Source organism: Octopus sinensis, linkage group LG30, assembly GCF_006345805.1.
Source record: "Octopus sinensis linkage group LG30, ASM634580v1, whole genome shotgun sequence".
NCBI classification, from domain to species: Eukaryota; Metazoa; Mollusca; class Cephalopoda; order Octopoda; family Octopodidae; genus Octopus; species Octopus sinensis.
The window spans coordinates 9,816,601-9,837,116 of record NC_043026.1 but is presented as its reverse complement, the minus strand read 5'-3'; the positions used below and the strand labels follow the sequence as shown (position 1 = coordinate 9,837,116).

General features: G+C 38.5%; 1 protein-coding gene across 2 annotated transcripts; it reads left to right on the top strand.

Moving 5' to 3' along the window:
* The first annotated feature begins 8,003 nt into the window (after positions 1-8,003).
* Positions 8,004-17,165, top strand: LOC115226583. Of its 2 annotated transcripts, none has more exons than XM_029797590.2 (2): positions 8,004-8,124; positions 14,831-17,165. In XM_029797590.2, the coding sequence occupies exon 2, from the start codon at positions 14,838-14,840 to the stop codon at positions 17,130-17,132; it is 2,295 nt and encodes a 764-aa protein (XP_029653450.1). In that variant the 5' UTR covers positions 8,004-8,124; positions 14,831-14,837; the 3' UTR covers positions 17,133-17,165. The 2 variants fall into 2 exon arrangements, with proteins under 2 accessions (XP_029653450.1, XP_029653451.1); XM_029797591.2 differs by having other exon boundaries at positions 8,012-8,140.
* The last annotated feature ends 3,351 nt before the right edge of the window (positions 17,166-20,516 follow it).

Sequence of the window (20,516 nt, the reverse complement as noted above, 5' to 3'; positions counted from 1 at the left end):
TTCAGTCGTTGGAATTTCACGCTCTGCTGGTTTTGAGGTATGGCAACATTTCTACGGTAACTCAGTATACACACATTTTCCCTTTGTGTGAAGAAAACAAGTACATTAGGCGCAGGAGTGGCTTGCTTACCAGCCGCATGGTTCTTGGTTCAGTCCCACTGCATGACACCTCGGGCAAGTGTCTTCTACTATAGCCTCGAGCCGACCGAAGCATTGTGAGTGGATTTAGTAGACGGAAACTGAAAGAAGCCCGTCGTGTATATATATATATATATATATATATATATATATGTATGTATGTATGTATGTATGTGTATGTATATGTTTGTGTGTCTGTGTTTGTCCCCCAACATCGCTTGAGAACCGATGCTGGTGTGTTTACGTCCCCGTCACTTAGCGGTTCGGCAAAAGAGGCCGATTGAATAAGTACTAGGCTTACAAAGAATAAGTCCTGGGGTCTATAGCCTTGGGCCGACCAAAACCTTGTATATATATATATATAGTAGAAGACACGTGCCCAAGGTGCTTCGCAGTGGCATTGAACCCGGAACCATGTAGTTGGTAAGCAAGCTACTTTACCACACAGCCGCTCCTGCTTCCCACCATTATTTCATCCCCGAGGTACTTAAACTTCTCCGCTTGTGTCAGTGATGTTCTACAGCAATGAAGAGTTTCCTGGGAAGACTTTCTTGAGAAGACCAACGTCAAAGTCTTTGCAAGACTAATTATCATCCCTACGTTGCAGCACTTGGCAGCGAACCCGATCATCTTCTGAGGAGCCAATCAGCACCATGCTCTCTGGAAATATCAGCCAACACCCATCGATTGTCATACCATTTCCACAACAGCTGTGCATGTCGATCCAGTTCGTAAAAGGAGTTGTAGTGACGCTATACAGCGGCGCGCGCGCGCACCGTCCATTCCTGTTTCGCGCGTGCGGGGTTGGTGCTTTCACCACCGGAAGTAGGACCCTTTTGCCTACGTGGCAGTTAGCTGAGGCAGGGGGATCGTAGGACGTTGACCACTAGCGTCCAGCAGCAGTCATTGACTTGAGACAAAGCGACCGAAGGCAACGGACGTATATTTTCTCGCTGTCCCTCTTGATAGCAGTCGGCCGAAGGCTTTAACCAAATTGTTGCAGACAACATCATCTTCATTATTCCGCGGCCATCTTTAACCCGTTCTGTTTTTAGCGGCTGAACATTGTAAATCTTACAAGCGATTAACTTTCAGCCTTGCGCGCCCAGAACCAAGGATATCAGATATACCACTGATTTCTCACCGGTATAAAACAATAAGTATATCTATTTTTTACGTCTGCGTTTTGTTGTTTCTGACTGGTAGAGATCTGGATTATTAAAGCAACGGAAAGTGATTGCTTCTCGCACCCCCAAAAGGTCCAGAGAAGATATTCACACTAGTCGTTACAGAGTGAAAAGGAGGGGTTGCAATACACAATCTTGCCTAACTCTAACACTCACATTGAAAGTTGAACATCATTTATCCGAACCACGAGGCCTGTGTTCATATGCCTTTTCAAAACAAGCCTACTCCTTTTAATAAAATAATAATGAAATTATTGTATACAGTGCGTAGGAGTGGCTGTGTGGTAAGTAGCTTGCTAACCAACCACACGGTTCCGGGTTCAGTCCCACTGCGTGGCATCTTGGGCAAGTGTCTTCTGCTATAGCCCCGGGTCGACCAATGCCTTGTGAGTGGATTTGGAAGACGGAAACTGAAAGAAGCCTGTCGTATATATGTATATATATATATGTGTGTGTGTGTGTTTGTGTGTCTGTGTTTGTCCCCCTAGCATTGCTTGACAACCGATGCTGGTGTGTTTACGTCCCCGTCACTTAGCGGTTCGGCAAAAGAGACCGATAGAATAAGTACTGGGCTTACAAAGAATAAGTCCCGGGGTCGATTTGGTCGACTAAAGGCGGTGCTCCAGCATGGCCGCAGTCAAATGACTGAAACAAGTAAAATAGTAAAAAAAATAGTAAATAGTGCTCAGGTGCACCACAACTTGTCAAAAGTGCATAAAAAGCATATGCAGTAATGTAAAAATGTCTGGAAAGCGAACAGTGTATGAGTCAGATACATGCTTGCGTGTGTATGGAGGGGAGAAAATTAGGTGTAGTGTTGGCGAATCTCAGGAAGCATGGAAGTTTTGAAGGATGCAGTGCTCCGACAACTAACAACTGATGCCGGTAGTTTGTTCCATGCTTCAACAATATTCCCACGATTTCTGATTTTTGAAAAATAATTATAGCTAATTTGCAGTAACCAACGGGTTAATTACTGTGTTTATATTAAATAATATGGGATATTTGGGTGCACTTAACAAATGGCAACTACATCACTGTGTGTCAGTCAGCCTCTGTGTGTGTGTGTGTGTGTGTGTGTGTGAACAGAGAGAGAGAGAAAAAAACAAGAGCGGGAGGGAAACATTGTGAGAGAGAGAGAGACGAGAACGGGAGAGAAAGATCGGGAAAGAGAGAGAGAGGGGGAGAGACAAAAGGAGTGAGAAAGGAAAAAATTGAGAGGAAGAGAGAGAAATAGACACACAAAGGTCGTATCCTTAAATGGATCCTAAATTTTCTAGAAAAATTAGAATTATATTTCAACATTAAGATTGTACTGAATACTTTAGATAGCTATATAATGGTTGTATATATCGTCGCCGTGGCACTCCGTCGGTTGCGACGACGAGGGTTCTAGTTGATCCGATCAACGGAACAGCCTGCTCGTGCAATTAACGTGCAAGTGGCTGAGCGCACCACAGACACGTGGACTGAATCTCGGGAAGATTCAGCGTGACACGGTGTGTGACAAGGCTGGCCCTTTGAAATACAGGTACAACAGAAACAGGAAGAAAGAGTGAGAGTAAGTTGTGGTGAAAGAGTACAGCAGGGTTCACCACCACCTCCTACTGGAGCTTCGTGGAGCTCAATAAACACTCACAACACTCGGTCTGGGAATCGAAACTGCGACCCTACGACCGCGAGTCCGCTGCCCTAACCACTGGGCCATTGCACGTCCATTACACACTCACACTCACACACACATACACACACACACACACGCGCACACACATACACACACACACACACACACACACACACACATACAGAGCTGGGCGTGTCAAATAAGGTATAAAAGTGATATTGTCGGCAAAAATTAAAAATAGGACACACAAAAATCAATATTCAAAGTAATCGAACATAAACAACGAAATGGGTTATTTCCTTTGAGTGTTTAAAAAGAATATTGTACAGGTGCTATGGGTTATTTCCCTTGGGTATTTAAAAAGATTAGTTATATGAGGTAGATATAAAGGTCCATTCCAGGTGCCGTAGGACACACAAAAAATCAATATTCAAAGTAATCGAACATAAACAACGAAATGGGTTATTTCCTTTGAGTGTTTAAAAAGAATATTGTACAGGTAATATGGGTTATTTTCCTTGGGTGTTTAAAAAGATTAGTTATATGAGGTAGATATAAAGGTCCATTTCAGGTGCCGTATTATCGATTTTTTCAACAATCTGAGTATGCCACGAGGTTTCCAGACATGAGTTCTATTCACATGTCAAGTTTCATCAAAATCGATAAAACGGTGTAGGAGTAGTTAACTAACAACGCCACAAACAAACAAACAAACAAACACCGATTTTCCACATATATATGATGAGACAGTGTACCAAGTGACACAGTTGTGTTTACTTCGTAAGCTATGAAATTTGTGCTTTTGTGATAACATGTGAAGTCTGCGATTTTGTGATAACGTGAAGTCTGCGATTTTGTAATAACATGTGAAGTCTGCGATTTCGTGATAACATGTGAAGTCTGCGATTTTGTGATAACGTGAAGTCTGCGATTTTGTGATAACATGTGAAGTCTGCGATTTTGTGATAACATGTGAAGTCTGTGATTTTGTGATAACATGTGAAGTCTGCGATTTTGTCATGGACAAAGAGTTAGAGCAAAAAGCCAATGTGAAATTTTGCATTAAACTTCGGAAATCTGCAACAGAGACGTTGAGTATGTTTCGGCAAGCTTATGGCAACGAGGCAATGGTTCGTTCGCAATGGTTCGGGTAGCACGGGCGCTTCAAAAGCGGAAGAACATTCCTAGAAGAAAAGGAGTGATCTGGAACTCTTACCATGAGCATCACACTCGGAAATGTAGTATACTCTCACTCTTTTGCTCTTTTGTTTGTTTCAGTCATTTGACTGCGGCCATGCTAGAGCACCACCTTTAGTCGAGCAACTCGACCCCGGGACTTATTCTTTGTAAGCCTAGTACTTATTCTATCGGTCTCTTTTGCCGAACCGCTAAGTGACGGGGACATAAACACACCAGCATCGGTTGTCAAGCAATGCTAGGGGGACAAACACAGACACACAAACATATAGACACACATATATATATATACGACGGGCTTCTTTCAGTTTCCGTCTACCAAATCCACTCACAAGGCTTTGGTCGGCCCGAGGCTATAGTAGAAGACACTTGCCCAAGGTGCCACGCAGTGGGACTGAACTCGGAACCATGTGGTTGGTAAGCAAGCTACTTACCACACAGCCACTCCTGCACCTATATAAAAAAACCCCACAGAAGTTTCGTAGCACGAGTGGGGTATTGTGCATCAAGAATTGGCACCCCAGGACCAGACCGCCAATCGAAAGTTCTACTGCGATGTTTTGAAGCGTTTGGGGTCGGACACTCGGCGAAGGCGACCGGATTTGCGGAACGCGCAGAATTGGATTCGTCACGACCACAATGCACCTTGTCACTAAACTCTCTTCACTCGAGATTTTTCTCGCCAAAAAACAACATGGTATCGCTTCCGCACCCACTCAATATGCCAGATTTAGCACCTGCGCTTCCATCTCTTTCCCAAGATCAAAATACAGCTCAAAGGTCGCCGTTTTGACACCCTTGTCGTGAGCAAGTGCGAACCGCGGAAGGTCCTCGACTCGGTTGCCGAAAACGACTTCTAGACCAGATTCCGAAAGTGACTCGAACGTTGGAACCGGTGTATTGCTGCGCAAGACGACTACTTCAATAGAGATGGTGTTAAAATTTAAGTACAAGGGGAAGTCAAAAATTATGCACACAAGCAAGTTCATTATGAAACTAAAGAATAGATTTGCTTTGCTTGAGGTGATTCCAGAAGATATTGACAAAGAAGGAAATTGGAAAAACTTTGTTAAAGCATTCAACCAGATGGCCAAAGAAGTACTCAGTGCATCATGATATGCAGATACACATCTGGAGGAATTCTCTTATTGCATTGATGTTGCCCATGCTGCAGGTGGTGGCCATATTGAACACTTGTAAAACTGGAAATAAAAGTTGATTGTGAGTAAATACTTGTGACTTAACTGGAGTTTTTTTATTGCTTTTCCTTATTAAAATATTGCACAATGAAATCGGTTCATTTTTTTTGAATAACTCTGTATATGTGCGTAAGTTATTCATATAGGCGCAGGAGTGGCTGTGTGGTAAGTAGCTTACTTACCAACCACATGGTTCTGGGTTCAGTCCCACTGCGTTGCATCTTGGGCAAGTGTCTTCTACTATAGCCTCGGGCCGACCAAAGCCTTGTGAGTGGATTTGGTAGACGGAAACTGAAAGAAACCCGTCGTATATATGTATATATATATATATATATATATATATATATATATATATTATATATATATATATATATATATATATATATGCGTGTGTGTATTTGTGTGTGTCCCCCTAGCATTGCTTGACAACCGATGCTGGTGTGTTTATGTCCCCGTTACTTAGCGGTTCGGCAAAAGAGACCGATAGAATAAGTACTGGGCTTACAAAAGAATAAGTCCTGGGGTCGAGTTGCTCGATTAAAGGCGGTGCTCCAGCATGGCCGCAGTCAAATGACTGAAACAAGTAAAAGAGTAAAAGAGAGAGAGTATGTATATGTGTAACGATGAGTAGGTGTCTGGGTGGGGGTGTGAGTGAGTGCGTGAGTGTGTGAGCTATTATTTGTACTTATCCAGTTTTCTTACATCTTGTTGAACACTCTAACCCTTCTACACAAAAGTATCTTCTTTGCTTTTATATTATTCATTGATGCATGAAGTCTATTACATTTCTTTACAAATATATATTTTCTTTGCTTTGCTATTGTTCACTGGCGCAGAAATTAACATTTTGACACACCCAGTTGAAGTCTATTAGATTTCTATAACAATATATGTTTCCTTTGGTTTAGTATTCTACATTCGTGACAAAAAAAACCCATACACTTAAAAACTTTTGTTTCAGTTTAATTACACCCTGTTTCCCACTCTTTGGATTAAGGGTTGGTACTTTTTAGTTATTTCACCCCATTAAAAAATTGGGTCATCTGCCCCCGTTTTACGAGAAATGTCGTATAGCAGAAGACACTTGCCCAAGGTGCCCCAGCATGGACACAGTCGAATGACTGAAACAAATAAAAGAATATATATATATATATATATATATATATATATATATATATGTGTGTGACCGCGTGTGCACCGCTGGCGATTTTTTTCCTCTGTCTTCCTTTCTCTGGATCTTTCCTTCTCCTATGTTTCCGACGAAGAGCTCCGCTCGAAACGTTAAACCCTCCTTCTTTCCTTCCTTCCCAATAATACTATATTTGTTCCACGTCCTCGCGTTGTTGTGTTTTCTCTTTGTGTTTTCTTGTTTGGATTAACTATATATATATATATATATATATATATATATATATATATATATATAGAGAGAGAGAGAGAGAGAGAGAGAGAGATAGATAGATAGATAGATAGATAGATAGATAGATAGATAGATAGATATAGATAGATATAGATAGAGATAGATAGATAGAGATAGATAGATAGATAGATAGATATAGATAGATAGATAGATAGATAGATAGATAGACAGACAGATAGATAGATAGATAGATAGATAGACAGACAGATAGATAGATAGATAGATAGATAGATAGATAGATGATAGATGCAAAGATATATATATATATATTATATATATATATATATTATATATATATATATAGATAGATAGATAGATAGATAGATAGATAGATAGATAGATAGATAGATAGATAAGTTTCTTTATTGGCCACACAGGGCTGCACACAGATGGGACAAGTTACAAGGTAGAGCTTTTCTTTTGGGGGATGAAAAAAAAGGGGGGGCGTAGGTTTTCGATCAAGAGGGATCGTAAAAGGGAAGAAAAGAAAAAAAAATTTTTTTTAATGAAAAAAAAATAGAATAAAAAATAAAAAGAATAAAAGAAAAAAAAAAGAAAGGGAAAAGGAACAAAAGAAAGAGAAATGAAAAAGGGGAAAAAAAGGGGAAAAAAAGGGGAAGAGGAAAAAAGAAAAAAAAAGGAACGATCAATAGGGATCGTGTATCACAGTGTTATGATATATGGTGTAAAGGGGAAAGCAAGTAAGGTTTATCCGTGGGAAGAAAAGCCCACGAAAAAGACCACGGTAACCGTGGTCAATATTGTTATATGTTACCACATTTGTTTGCAAGTGGGTAACCCTCTGTTTTCAATTTCTGGGTTCATAGGATTATGCTCAAGATAGATAGATAGATAGAGTGAGATAGAGAGAGATACATAATTAAGATTCTGGTGTACTTAAGCAATTATAATTTGTCACACACACACTCGCATACACACATTAACATATGGGTATACGTATATGTATGTATGTAACATGTTTTGGTTTGGTTAATGTTGGAGATGACGTCTACAGAGAGAGAGAGGGAGAGAGAGAGAGAGAAAGAATGCAGAAGTGAATGGGTGATGGTGGTGGGGGGGAGAAATTTCATTTACACAAACTACAACGCATGCACAGTACAAAATAGGTACGCACAAATGTTATCAAACATACACACACGCGTGAAAAGGTAACGCCCACATGAGAAGTTAACGCCCACATGAAAAGGTAACGCCCACGTATCTACAAACTTTTCCTGGTATATTTAATAATATCGCATCAAAAGCTGCCACATTTTGGCCGGTTTCTTCGTACAGAGCAAGAAAGACATTTACGCCGGAAGACTTGAGGCTGAAATTGAAACTCATTCATCGAATCTGGTAAATTTTTACTCTGGTTCTTATTTTAATTTACAGCCAATTTTCTGACACATTTATCTTGTTAAAGATCCGTTGGAACTATTTCGAATATAAATGTACTGTTTTATTGAAATCTGTTTTTATATTCAGAGAATATTTTATTGCCTAGAACAGAGGTTTTAAACCAGGGTTCCGTCAGTACAGTCCAGGGGTTCCGCAAGAAGTTACAAAACTGCTAAAATCGGCAGTAATTTTTAATTCTCCTGTGCAGATATGTGTGCATAAGACTATTAAATTATTGCACAGGGGTTCCTCGAGCCAGTGGAATGTTTCCTTGGGGTTCCGCTCCAGCAAAAAGATTGAAAAGCACTGGTCTAACTAGTGTCTAACTGACTGTGTCTAACTCAGTGGTTTTCAACCAGGGTTCCGTCAGTACAGTCCAGGGGTTCCGCAAGAAGTTACAAAACTGCTAAAATCGGCTGTAATTCTTAATTCTCCTGTGCAGATATGTGTGCATAAGACTATTAAATTATTGCACAGGGGTTCCTCGAGCCAGTGGAATGTTTCCTTGGGGTTCTGCTCCAGCAAAAAGATTGAAAAGCACTGGTCTAACTAGTGTCTAACTCAGTGGTTTTCAACCAGGGTTCCGAGGAACCTTAGGGTTCCGCCAGTACAGTCCAGGGGTTCCGCAAGAAGTTACAAAACTGCTAAAATCGGCAGTAATTTTTAATTCCCCTGTGCAGATATGTGTGCATAAGACTATTAAATTATTGCACAGGGGTTCCTCAAGCCAGTGGAATGTTTCCTTGGGGTTCCGCTCCAGTAAAAAGGTCGAAAAGCACTGGCCTAGAAAACTGTTAAAACATTTAGTAGTGTTACAAAACAGGTAAAGCATTTCCTTTACAGCTTTAGTATAAATCATTCTTTCGTTTGTGGAGGCGCGTGGATTAGTGGTTAGGGTGTCAGCATCATGATCGTAAGATTGTGGTTTCGATTCCTGGACCGGGCGACGCGTTGTGTTCTTGAGCAAAACACTTCATTTCATATATGAAAATTATTTTTCGAAATTTAAAAATAGAAAAACGTGGAGTATATCTAATGGATACACTGCGATTTTTATGTTTCAAGAGAAATTCAATACTTGTAAATCTATTTTATGGATATCTTTATATATAAAAGAGAGGATGTGTGTCTGTCTCCTACGATTTAGATTCCTAACTACTCCCACATTTTGCGTTGCAGTTTAACCAAAACCGGGTATCTTATAGTCATGATTCATATCGAGCCCTTCTGGGTATTAGCGCACGTATACGATTTAAAAAAAAAATTACCATCATTTTTTTTCCATTTTTAATGCATTTTTTTGCTATTTTTTGGCTATAACTCTCTAAAAATGCTTATATAATTATTTCCCTTACAAACCCGAGCAACGCCGGGCGATACTGCTAGTAAAATATAAATGGCATTCGACTGCCATATAAACTTTGTTTTCTTCATATACTTAATCTAATCCCAATAATAAACCCCAGCTTTCAGTTAAACAATGAAACATTTTACATCATTCTTTACTCATTATTCAACATCAATCTGATTGTTCTGGCAGTAAGATTTGTTTCTTTCTTGAAGTAAATTATGGCCGGCCCTAGGGTTGCTGAACTTTGGCGCGTTCAAGCCGACCGTCATGGAAATTTTCTAGTCTTTGTTACACTTTCCTTGGCTCCCCCTAGCACATGGTGTCCCGGGCGACTGGTCGAGTTGACGGTACCTTGAACCGGCCGAATTATGTAAGGTGGCGAGCTGTAATCGACTTAATACTTATGTCAGTCCTTGTTTGTCCCCTCTGTGTTTAGCCCCTTGTGGGTAATAAAGAAATAGATATTTCGTCTGCCCCTACATTCTGAGTTCAAATTCCGCCGAGGTCGACTTTGCCTTTCATCCTTTCGGAGTCGATTAAATAAGTACCAGTTACGCACTGGGGTCGATATAATCGACTTAATCCGTTTGTCTGACTTTGTTTGTCCTCTCTGTGTTTAGCCCCTTGTGGGTAGTAAAGAAATAGGTAGATGGGGTCGGATTGACGCCAAAATTTACACTGGGGGTGAAATGGGGTGGGTAATGATGTGAGGAGGGTTGCAAGTCGCTCGGGGCTACAGTTTAGTTGCCATGGTGAGGAATATGGGGAAAATTGAGTTTTAAAGAAGATAAAGACGAAGAAAAAATATTTAAAAATAAGAAAAAGAAAAAGAAGAGGGCAATAAAAAGAACCAGGCAAAGAAGACGAACAAAAGAAGAAAGGGAAAAGGGGACAAAACAACACCGACACCAAAACCCGAGCGAAGCACGGGTCAAAATATATTTCTTTATTGCCCACAAGGGGCTAAACATAGAGGGGACAAATAAGGACAGACAAAGGGATTAAGTCGATTATATCGATCCCCAGTGCGTAACTGGTACTTAATTTATCGACCCCCGAAAGGATGAAAGGCAAAGTCGACCTCGGCGGAATTTGAACTCACAACGTAACGGCAGACGAAATACCCATTTCTTTATTACCCACAAGGGGCTAAACATAGAGGGGACAAACAAGGACAGACAAAGGGATTAAGTCGATTAGATCGACCCCCAGTGCGTAACTGGTACTTAATTTATCGACCCCGAAAGGATGAAAGGCAAAGTCGACCTCGGCGGAATTTGAACTCACAACGTAGCGGCAGACGAAATACCGCTAAGCATTTCGCCCGGCGTGCTAACGTTTCTGCCAGTTCGCCGCCAGTACTTCATTCTAAGTCTGGTCAAATTCTAATTATATCTGTTTGTGAAACTGATTGGTAAATAGATTACTAAACAACAACTACTAAAAAAGGAAGCACTCCGTCGGTTACGACGATGAGGGTTCCGGTTGATCCGAATCAACGGAACAGCCTGCTCGTGAAATTAACGTGTAGGTGACTGAGCACTCCACAGACACGTGTACCCTTAACGTAGTTCTCGGGGATATTCAGCGTGACACAGAGAGTGGCAAGGCCGGCCCTTTGAAATACAGGTACAACAGAAACAGGAAGTAAGAGTGAGAGAAAGTTGTGTACTGCAGGGATCACCACCATCCCCTGCCGGAGCCTCATGGAACTTTAGGTGTTTTCACTCAATAAACACTCACAACGCCCGGTCTAGGAATCGAAACCGCGATCCTATGACCGCGAGTCCGCTGCCCTAACCACTGGGCCATTGCGCCTCCACAAACAACAACTACTAGCATATTTACAACATGTTTGAATGATAAGAATTATTCATAGCCTATAGGCGTAGGAGTGGCTGTGTGGTAAGTAGCTTGCTTACCAACCACATGGTTCCTGATTCAGTCCCACTGCATGGCACCTTGGGCAAATGTCTTCTACTATAGCCTCGGGCCGACCAAAGCCTTGCGAGTGGATCTGGTAGGCGGAAACTGAAAGAATCCCGTCGTATATATATATATATATATGTGTGTGTGTGTGTGTGTGTGTGTTGTGTGTGTATGTTTGTGTGTCTGTGTTTGTCCCCCAACATCGCTTGACAACTGATGTTTATGACCCCGTAACCTAGCGGTTCGGCAAAAGAGACTGATAGAATAAGTACTAGGCTTACAAAGAATAAGTCCTGGGGTCTATCGCATTATTTATATTTTTAAACTATGTGAAAATTACAAACTTGTTACTAGTTGAAATCTGCTTGACGCATTTTCAAACCCCGCAATAAAGCCTTTCTCTGGGTGTTGTTACGGTGAAAAATCTCTCGCTGTTGAATCAACTCGCAGCGCTACTTGATCAGACTGCCAGGCGAGTGCTGCGAGCCGAATCGGTCTATTTATACCCATTTGTCAACAGTGAGAAATTTTCACCTTGACAACACACAGTGAAAGGCTTTCTTGTGTGTTCGAATATGTCTCAAGCAAATTTCAACTGCTAACAAGATTGTGCTTATATACATCACTGCTTAGAGCCTTTAAACCGTATATGAAAATTATTTTTCGAAATTTAAAAATAGAAAAACATGGAGTATATCTAATGGATACACTGCGATTTTTATGTTTCAAGAGAAATTCAATACTTGTAAATCTATTTTATGGATATCTCTCTCTATATAAACGGCAGTTTGTCTGTCTGCGTGTCTGTGTGTCTGTTAGGTTGTACCCTCACCCTGACCACGGCTTTCAACCGATTCTGATGAAACTTGACACACACATAGCCCAATGTCATAATTCAAAACTAACGCAGCGAAAATTTTGAAAAGTTCCCCCAGTTCTGAAAAAAATCGATAAATTCGACATGGGGTCGAGAATCAGAAACACAAACCACAGACTGTCTAGGGGACGCAACTCGACCTTTTAAACTCTCAAAAAAATTTACCATCATTTTTTTCCCATTTTTTTGCTATTTTTTGCTATAACTCTCTAAAAATGCTTTATAGTTATTTCCCTTACAAACCCGAGCAACGCCGGGCGATACTGCTAGTAAAATATAAATGGCAATCGACTGCCATATAAACTTTGTTTTCTTCATATACTTAATCTAATCCCAATAATAAACCCCAACTTTCAGTTAAACAATGAAACATTTTACATCATTCTTTACTCATTATTCAACATCAATCTGATTGTTCTGGCAGTTAGATTTGTTTCTTTCTTGAAGTAAATTATGAGAATTTCTTAAAAAATTAAATTATTTCGAGGTAACGTCAGGGATCTTTTCATTTTGAAAGCCAGATTTTCCTAGTTAACTAAACAATTTGAAACTTCGTATACTGGTAGAATGTGTCAAAAGAAAACATAATTGTAAACCAAAATGAAAACGGAATTGTAATTTCTAAGTTTAACGTTGTTTAATAATTTGAATTTTAACCAATGATATTCTTTCTTTCGACTTCATATCATTTACTGCCTCTCAGAAATCTAACGTGAAATAACTTCGTAAATATAAGCTTTTCTCAACAACACTAAGAGTAAAAAATGTTTTATATGACACATTCTACCAGTGTCCGAAGTTTGAAAGTGTTTAGTTAAAAAAAAATTATTTTTTAAATAGTTACAAAAATTATTTTTTAAATAGTTACAAAAATTATTTTTAAATAGTTACAAAAATTATTTTTTAAATAGTTACAAAAATTATTTTTTAAATAGTTACAAAAATTATTTTTTAAATAGTTACAAAAATTATTTTTTAAATAGTTACAAAAATTATTTTTTAAATAAAGTGAATTCAGTGGGATTTTTAAGATTCTCCAGTCCATCGCCTGTGAGCTGCTAGATGCAGGAGGAAAGACTGAAGGCAAGTTGTGACGAAAGAGTCAGCAGAGGTTCGCCATTACCTTCCATTGGAACCATGTGGAGCTTAGATGTTTCGCTCATAAACACACTCATCGCCTGGTCTGAGATTTGAAACCCGCGATCCCTCGGCCACAAGTCCACTGCTCTAACCACAAGGCCATGTGCCTCCATATATCGGTTACATCCTTTAACTTTCTCTGCAACTTAGTGTCCGACATAACTGTTAGTTTCTAATGTTAAAAACAAATATCATTTCCTGTGTAGTATTACTAATATTTTCTGTCTAAATGAATTACCGAAACTTACTAATATGGTTGGTTGGAAGCACTCCGTCGGTTACGACGACGAGGGTTCCGGTTGATCCGAATCAACGGAACAGCCTGCTCGTGAAATTAACGTGTAAGTGGCTGAGCACTCCACAGACACGTGTACCCTTAACGTAGTTCTCGGGGATATTCAGCGTGACACAGAGAGTGACAAGGCCGGCCCTTTGAAATACAGGTACAACAGAAACAGGAAGTAAGAGTGAGAGAAAGTTGTGGTGAAAGAGTACAGCAGGGATCACCACCATCCCCTGCCGGAGCCTCGTGGAGCTTAAGGAGTTTTCGCTCAATACTTACTAATATAAACGTATTTGTACAATAGATTGCAAAAAGATGTTTATTTCTAACCTTTATTCCAACAAGGATTTCTTCAAGTGTTAATTTGATAACCTAATATGTTGACAGACATATGGCTATGTTTTGCTTGTGTGTTTAACCCCTTACCCAACAATTATTTTGAAAATAAATGTATTTTTTCAGACATTTTTTAATTGTTTTACTTTACTATGTTTTGAATGGTGATTTCGAGGTATATTTCAAACCTTATTTATTATGAATTTTAATTCAATAATATTGATTTTAAATTACCGCTTTGGGCAGAAACGAGTTAACCCGTTTTTTTCATAAATCATATTACTTTTACAAAAAATCATGTTATTTTATTTGGTTATCGACATGTTGGGGTTATAATATAAAGGTATAAAAAAAAACAACGTAAAAACAAAGTGAATACTTCTATTCATAAAATGTGCCTTCCAACCCTTCGACTGTCTCCAGGTGACTAAATCATACTCGGTCTTCAATGCCTTACTCAAGCGAAAGGTGGCAGAAATCGTCACTGCCAGACGTATAAAGTGAGCGAATATACCCGTATATGTCAAAAAAGAGTTTATAATAGACAAAGGAACTCGTTTGCTGTCGATTTTGGCGAGTCTATCTTTTGACGAGTTAACTCGCCAGAGATAGAAAAAAAACGATTTCGGTCAAAACGCATGTATTCGTTTCTGCCGGGTAAGGGGTTAAACTAATGAAGTGAACTTCGTCTCCCTCACAATTTAACATTTTTCACAAAGCTAAATGTTTCACTTATATTTCATTATAGATTCACTATGGAAGATCATACAAGAAATGTTTCAAGTAAACTTACACCTCGGAAAAGAGCTGTAACAACAACAAAAAGCGATGGAGTCTACAATAAAAAGTGTAGGTATGATGCAGGTGAATGTTCGAGAACAGAAATGCCAAAAAAACGACCTTCATGTCAATCAACAAAAAGACAAAAAAGACACAAAGAAGACCCTAAAAAGCGGGAAATAATTGAAAGACGAGATGTTTTGGACACAAACATATATTATACAAGATTCAACGCATATGAAGACAAAATGAATATGTTGATAAATTCTCGGGAAAAGATATGTAACTTTTTAAAAAGTGTAGGATTGGACGAAAATGTCTTTATTCGGTGTTTTGCACAAAGAACAAATATTTTGTTAAAAGACATTAACAAATACGATTACAGTCAAGATTTTGTTAATTTTGGAAAACTCGAATTGTTTCTTGAACACTACATAAATACAAATGTTTTACAAGACAAATACAAGACCACTGAGGCACCAAAAATAATCAACAAATTTCGACCTCTTTCTCCGGTTGTAAGCAGAGAAGCAAAGATCGACGAATCTGGTGAAGACTTAAGCAACATAACATCCAATATTATTATCATACAAGGGGGAATTGTAACATATTCCCGCCATTATATGACAATATGTTATGTAACAAGAGATGGTGGCAGAAATGATGTTCGTTGCCCATCTTCTGTCACTGATTTAACCAGAATTAGTGAAGACACTGTTCTGGCCACCCTACCCTTTAGAAAAATTATTCTTATTATCAATCCCTCGAGTTTTAAAATTAAAACTCTTCAATTAGGTTTTATGATGGTGTCATATTTACAACATTCTACGTTCATAGGTGTGGAAATGTTTATGAAGACCATATACCTTGTTGATTGGGATGATAATGTAATTACAAATAAATTTGATGTCAAAGAGATACCTGCAGATATTACTGTAGGGGTACAGTATCAACTATTAATATCATTTGCTAATATTAATAGAGTTGTATGCTATAATTTGGATGGCCAGCAGATATTTGAGGTCTACACTCATTCTCTGGATCTCCCAACCAATGTCACTGTGTACCAAAACCATTTTTATGTCCTCCAGGGACATATAATTTATAAGATTTCAGGTACAGGTGGTGTTTCACAGAGGGAAATAGGCACGAAATGTAGGAATATTTCTGTTGGCACAGGTGCCATTTTCTTAACAGATTATTTTGGTATTCTTCGTGTGGTTAAAACAAATAAAGACTTTTGGCCCAAACTGTCATACAGCCGCCAGTTGCACACCCCCAAGTTAAACAACCATATTTATATTGAAGATCCCTGCAATATTACAAATATTCTACCTATGTCAACATCTTCTATATTAATTACCTACAGGAATAACAAAGCTATATTATTCACTGATACGGGGGGAAAAATTGGCCCAAATTATTTAAATTTCCCCTTCTTTCCTTCAGTCTTTTGTAGAATGAACTCAGACAGATTTCTGGTCTTTTATCGTGAAATCAAAAGACTTCAGTATATCACATGTCCTGAACTAAACAAGGGTCCTTTAATACAGGTTCACACTGATTACATTAAAATATGTCATATTGTGTCAAATAAGTATTTAGCTCTGATTACTGATGAAAACAAAACAGAGGTACATATTCAGTTGATTAAGGAGGACAGGGTTGACATCAAAATCAGAATTTCACTGGAACATGATGCTGTTACCATTGCTGCAACTCCAATTAATTTCGTAATTGTAGACGTAAAGAAACATAAACTGGTATTTTATTCCACATCAGGTGAAGCACTTTTTGAAAAATACCTTCAGTTCTATGGCTGTCTTCATCACATCTACTCTGATAATGTATATTATTATGTTCTGTTCAAGAGAGAGTCTGTTGTGAAATGTTACAATATATATGGAGACATTAAATGGCAGTGGAAACTACCTTTGACTGTTCACTCTCACATTGCTGTTTTCCAAGGAACTATTTATGTGTTGGACATTGAATTCCACAGGGTTCTTCTTTACAGGTATCATGACTGGTCTGGCTGTTGTTTACCCATCAAGAATCCTTATATCAGAAATGTAAATATACGACTAAAAGGAAATGAATATGACAAAATCCTCATTGGTAAAATATGTAATCTGCCAAATGGACAGTTAGTGGTGTCCGACACAAGCATGATTGCTTGTTGTACATTTCTAATGAAGGGGACATTGTGTCCACATTGCCTCTGCCGTCTACAGCTACAGATATATGTCGATGGGATTGTTTTGGAATAGGGGTCACATTACCCCTACAGAAACAATTAAGGGTCATCGGAAATCTCTCAAAGACAGTTAGAACTGTACTATTAAGACAGCCTTATGTACGGGTGTGTAAGTTGGGTGAAGACCAAATTGTCTGTTATTGTGATAAACCATCTCATTTAGATATTTTAGCCATTAAAAATTATAATCAAACTGAAATAATTTATAGGGTTGGTATCCATTCTGTAGTAAAATCTTTAACGATAGAAAACGAAACACTAATGCTACTAATTGTCACTAGGAAAAAAGTATTTCTGTACAACACTGGAATAGGTGGTGATGGTGGTCATGGTTGTAGTGGTAGTGATGGTGTTGCTGATAGCTGTCGACGTAATAGTTGGAGTAGTAGTAGTAGCAGCAGCAGCAGCAAGATGGTGCCTGCTGTTTTACTGTCCAACACCAAACCTCTACTCAATCTTTGTGGTGGATGTAGTGATGAAATGTTCGTTTATCTGGTAGACAGCAGCCGTATGTTTGCTATAAATGACAATAACTTGGTGGTCAGAGATCACGTTACAAATAATCAACTTAACATGTACATCGACCTTGTAGATGTACTCTCTAGAAATATCTGTGTTGCTGAGATGTTGTCTTCTAGAATATATCTACAAGATCTAACAGTTTCTGATAAAGCTCAGCGGGATCTCGTTGTCCTTCCAGATTTTGAAGACGAACAACCAGTAGGCATTGATCGTTTGGTTATTACTGAAAATAACCTGATTGCAGGATATGACAGGAACAATAAAAACATTAAGATATTAACATTTGATGGCCAACTTCTGGACTCTGTCGAATTGAATGGCTACTATGTCAATATGTCCCGATGGCAATCGAACACACTGGTTATTACGACTTACGATAATCTCAAACTGCTGACACTGAAAGTGGAATTTCCATTGTCATTGATAACATACCAGACGATAAATGAATATAAATGTATAGCTCCTTTGTCGGACAATCTACTGGTGTGTAGCAGATGGAGAGACGGACGTACTCTGTATGTTGTTGATATTGATGAAAGGCATTCAACCGTGAAGGAAGTAAAACAAATTGACATAATTGAAACATTATTAACAAGAGACAGACATGGTGACTGTAATTATATTTTTGACATCGGTGATATTGCAGTTACTGCCAATGATATCATCATTGTTTACAACGATAAATTCATCATTTTCTTCAACCGTAATGGTCACTGTTTACATTCGGTTAGACACTACATGGAGTACATTAAAGATTACAACAATATGACAATTGATGACAGTTATTTGTACATTTATGGCTGGTGGGATAGATATGGTGGTTTCTATATGGGGTATAATAAGATTCTGTGTTTGACACAGAATGGTGAATACAACAGTATATTTTTAAATAACAGAATTTATATAGATGAAGTTGATATCACTAGCATAAACTGTAAAGGACCAAGGTTTGTTGGAAGCCATAGTAATAAATTGTATGTTGAAGGCTTGTTTAACAATAATCGGGAAAGCTTTCCTGTTTGTCGGTTACAAACAGACGAGTATCCTGTTGAAGTTAAAGATATTGATATCTCTGATGGTGGAGAGGCAGTTGTGTGTGAAAAAGCGAATAATGGCAACGTTAAAATATTTGATAGCCATGGGGAGCTGCTATGTCACAGAGACCTTGGAACTTTAGTGGGTGGTGTGTGTTTTTCGGGAGAAAGAGATATTATGGTCACAGTCCCTAACAGACGAGAAATATTTCAGTTGAAACAACAAGATTTGATGGAGCGTAAAGTCTGGCAAAGTGGAGTGCCTTACAGCATGATATGGAGGAAAGTGGGAAACATTTACTGGTGTGTGCATAATGAATTGATTGAATGTCATTGCATAAAGATTGATGGGGACCAAGTGAGCATTCTAGAATCTATATCGTTATTAAAGTTTGATTCTGGTCTTCAGTTCCCTTCCTTTACATCTCAGAGAAACAATGAAATATTCAGTAACGAATTAATTGATAGACTGAAAGACAGCGGAGGAGAAGGAAGAAGAGGTAAATCAGGTGAAATAGTTTGTAAAGGTAGATTAAAGGTGAGATGTGGTAATTACGTAGCGGAAAGTATGTCAGGAATTGATGAAATATCAGTGAGGAGACTTCCATATAGGACAGCAATGGTTCCCATTTCAATTCCAACATTGGACGAACCAGTTAATTATGATTATAAGAGAGACAATAACAGTAAACTAATTAAGTTAGATGGCAATGTTAGTGTGTTGGTGTTTAGAGACACTGTCACAGTAATCACAACTAGAACAGGGGACATACTGCAACATAAACAGTTAAGGCAACAGCCACAAGATATATGTCGGTGGACAAATGACTGCTTCATACTCTCCTTTGGTGAGCAGTTAATGTTCTTCAACAGAGATCTCTCTCATTTGGGAACCATCAGTACAGTAAAATACTACAATAGGATTTATAGAAATAATGACAAGCAACTCGTATGTGGTGGTCATTATATTAAAGACAGAACGAAACGTAAGATGTATAACTACTATGTAGACGTTGTTGATGTCGATTATTGGACAGGTAAATACAATCGTGAAGTATGTTCTGGGGTCAGAGAGAGGGTGGAGGTAGAGGAGATAGAGATGCTGGATATAATAGTGACATCTGATCGTGATATTGTTGTTATGAAGATAGAGAAGGAAAGGTGGAGGAAGGATGGTTACTATGTTGTCTGTTGGTACAGGGAACACTTGGTCAGGAGTATAAAACTACCAACAGATCTATATTATTATATGTACAGGCCTTATCTAACCACACACGGTGACCATGTTTATATAACAGATAAATATAACAATATTTACCAAATTCCCGGACATACGGAACAACAAACGTCTGAAGATATCGAACAATATTTACTCCTCACCTGTGATGATAATGAAGTATACAAAGTAATTGGTTTTGATATTTCAGGTGATTCTTTTGTGGTCTTTGGAATTATTCCAGGGCGTCAATCTTTTGCTTTCTTTCATTATGATACATAAATATTTTCATAAATATTATACTTTGTTGTTGTTGTTATTATTATTATTATTATTATTATTATTATTACTTTTTTCTTCTTCTTTCAAATTTGCTTCCATTTCTTGCCAAGTGTCTTCCCGACTCCTAGGGCAAAGAAACTCATAGTATACATTGGTAGGCCATTAAACCAAACTCAGTAGTTCGTTCATTTTTTTTTATTTTTAAGTTGAATTAAAATACATGAGCAGCAACAGTTCTCACATCGACAATGCTCTTCTCAATACGTGTGATGCACCAGTTAAGACAATCTGCTCTTCTCAATACGTGTGATGTACCAGTTAAGACAATCACTAAAAGGAAAAC

Coding starts and splice junctions, on each gene's coding strand:
- LOC115226583 (XM_029797590.2), top strand. CDS start 14,838: ATGGAAGATCATACAAGAAATGTTTCAAGTAAACTTACACCTCGGAAA.